Source organism: Charadrius vociferus, unplaced genomic scaffold (genome assembly GCF_000708025.1).
Source record: "Charadrius vociferus isolate BGI_N301 unplaced genomic scaffold, ASM70802v2 scaffold1337, whole genome shotgun sequence".
In the NCBI taxonomy this organism is placed as follows: Eukaryota; Metazoa; Chordata; class Aves; order Charadriiformes; family Charadriidae; genus Charadrius; species Charadrius vociferus.
Genome location: NW_009649214.1, coordinates 6,871 through 9,783, shown reverse-complemented (window position 1 = coordinate 9,783; position 2,913 = coordinate 6,871). Strand labels below are relative to the sequence as shown.

The following is a 2,913-nucleotide window of genomic DNA, read 5'->3' as shown; positions in this document are numbered from 1 at the left end:
GGGGGTGGACAACGGAGGTGTGGGAAGAGGTGGGTGAAGGTCTGAGAAGGTCCAAGAAGGTCTCTCAGAGGTGGAGGAGGAGAAGGAGGAGCCACAGTTGGGTTTGAGGGTCGGCCAATCAGAACCTGTAGGACGTGGGGGGGTGGACAACGGAGGTGTGGGAAGGGTTGGGAGATGTCTGGAGGTCCGAGAAGGTCAAGAAGGTCCCTCAACCATGGATGGGGAGGAGAAGAGACGCAGCAGTTGGGTTTGAGAGCGGTGAGAACCTGTAGAACGTTAGTGATGGACAGTGGATGTCTGGGAAGGGTTTGGAGGTGGCTGAAGGTCCAAGAGGAAACGAGAAGGTCCCTCAAATGTGGGTTGGGAGGAGAAGAGACGCAGCGGTTGGGTTTGAGAGCGGTACAGTTGGCTAACCAGCAGCTGGAGAACATTGGTGATGGACAGCGTAGATCTTGGAAGGGTTGGGAGGTGTGTGAAGGTCCGAGAAGGTCAAGAAGGTCCTTCAAGCATGGATGGGGAGGAGAAGAGACGCGGCAGTTGGGTTTAGGAGTAGTACAGTTGACCGACCAGCAGCTGTAGGACGTTGGGGATGGACAACAGAGATCTGGGAGGGGTTGGGACCCGTCTGGAGATCTGAGAAGGTCAAGAAAGTCCCTCAAATGCGGGTGGGGAGGAGAAGAGACGCAGCAGTTGGGTTTGAGAGTGGTTTTCATTGGCCAGTGAGAACCTGTAGAACGTTGGTGATGGACAACGGAGGTCTGGGAAGGGTTTGGAGGTGGCTGAAGGTTCAAGAAGGAATGAGGAGGTTCTTCAAATGTGGGTTGGGAGGAGAAGAGACGCAGCGGTTGGGTTTGAGAGCTGCACAGTTGGCTAACCAGCAGCTGGAGAACATTGGTGATGGACAATGTAGATCTTGGAAGGGTTGGGAGGTGTGTGAAGGTCCGAGAAGGTCAAGAAGGTCCTTCAAGCATGGATGGGGAGGAGAAGAGACGCGGCAGTTGGGTTTGAGAGCTGTACGGTTGGCCAATGAGAACCTGTAGAACGTTGGTGATGGACGTGGAGGTCTGGGAAGGGTTTGGAGATGGCTGAAGGTCTTCTTCAAAGCAGCTGATGGAGAGGAGAGAGGTGGCAGTTGGGCGTGAGAGCCATCCAGTTGGCCAACCAGCGTCCGTAGACCACGGTTGAGAGACGGAAAGACCTGGGACTGGTTTGGGGACTTCGGGTGGGGGTGCACGGGTGGGAGAGGACCTTCTCAGCCACCGTCCCGCCCTCCCCCAGGTTGAACCACGCCATCTTCACCCCGTCGTTGACCAAGCTGTGCAACAAGACGTGGCCGGCGGACATCCACCTGGTTGGGGACTTCTCCTCCTCGGCCCAGTTCTTCGTCACGGTGGCCGTCTTCGCCTTCCTCTACAGCATGGCCGCCCTCGCCGTCTACTTGGCCTACCTCCGCCTCTACCGTGGGGCCGGTGGGAAGCTGCCCTTGGTGGTGAGTCCATCCTGGCCTTCATCCATCCATCCGTCCGTCCATCCTGGCCTTCATCCATCCATCCGTCCGTCCATCCTGGCCTTCATCCATCCATCCGTCCGTCCATCCTGGCCTTCTGCGTCCATCTGTCCATCCGTCCGTCCTGGTCTTCTCCATCCGTCCATCCTGGTCTTCTCCGTCCGTCTATCCATCCATCCATCCTGGTCTTCTCTATCCGTCCATCCATCCATCCTGGCCTTCTCCGTCCATCCATCCTGGCCTTCTCCATCCATCCATCCATCCATCCGTCCATCCTGGTCTTCTCCATCCGTCCATCCTGGTCTTCTCCGTCCGTCTATCCATCCATCCATCCTGGTCTTCTCTATCCGTCCATCCATCCATCCTGGCCTTCTCCGTCCATCCCTCCTGGCCTTCTCCATCCATCCATCCATCCATCCGTCCATCCTGGTCATCTTCATCCATCCATCCCGTTCTTCTCTATCCATCTTGGTCTTCTTCATCCGTCTTGGTATTCTTTTCCATCCATTGCTCCATCCATTTTGGTCTTCGTCCATCTCTCCATCCATCCTGGTTTTCTCCATCCATCCATCCTGATCTTCTCTATCCATCCATCCGTCTGTCCTGGCTTTTTCTATCCATCCTGGTCTTCTCCATCTATCCGTCCATCCCGGTCTTCTCCATCCATCCATCGCTCCATCCTGGTCTTCTCCATCCATCCTGGTCTTCTCCATCCATCCTGGTCTTCTCCATCCATCCATGTATCCATCCTGGTCTTCTCCATCCATTCTGGTCTTCGTCTATCCATCCGTCCATCCTGGTCTTCTCCATCCATCCATCTGTCCTGGTCTTCTGCATCCATCCATCCATCCCGGTCTTCTCCGTTTGTCTGTCTGTCCATCCTGCTCTTCTCCATCCATCCATCCATCGTGGTTTTCTCCATCCATCCATCCATCCATCGTGGTTTTCTCCATCCATCCATCCATCCATCGTGGTTTTCTCCATCCATCCATTGTGGTTTTCTCCATCCATCCATCCATCGTGGTCTTCTCTATCCATCCGTCCATCGGGGTCTTCTCTAGCCATCCCTGCTGGTCTTCTCTATCTGTCCCGGTCTTCTCCATCCTTCCATCCATCCAACCGTCCATCCATCCTGATCTTCTCCCTCCATCCACCCATCTATCTCCTGCCCCACGGTTCCCTGAAGACCACTTGGTTGACCTACAGCTCCCTTGACGGCTTGTAGGTTCTCTAGAAGGTGGCCCCGTTGCTTGGACTACAACTCCCAGCAGCCTCTGGGGCTCCCCGCCTCCTTCTGAGCCATCACGGGACTTGTAGTCTTGGTCCTCCCACCCCATATGTGGGGTGAGGGACCCATGGTGGGGGAGGAGAGGGGGATTTTGGGGGGCGGGGGACAGTTTTGGAGG

The 2,913-nt window shown here is 55.7% G+C and overlaps 1 protein-coding gene across 1 annotated transcript in view; it reads left to right on the top strand.

Moving 5' to 3' along the window:
• Positions 1-1,278: 1,278 nt before the first annotated feature.
• LOC104289960 (synaptophysin-like protein 1) overlaps positions 1,279-2,913 on the top strand; it is a gene marked incomplete at its 5' end in the record, with an annotated part of 6,924 nt that continues 5,289 nt past the window's right edge. Inside the window, one exon of the mRNA XM_009888993.1 lies at positions 1,279-1,489. Coding sequence (XP_009887295.1) covers positions 1,279-1,489 — 211 coding nt within the window. The remainder of the gene's footprint in view (positions 1,490-2,913) is intronic.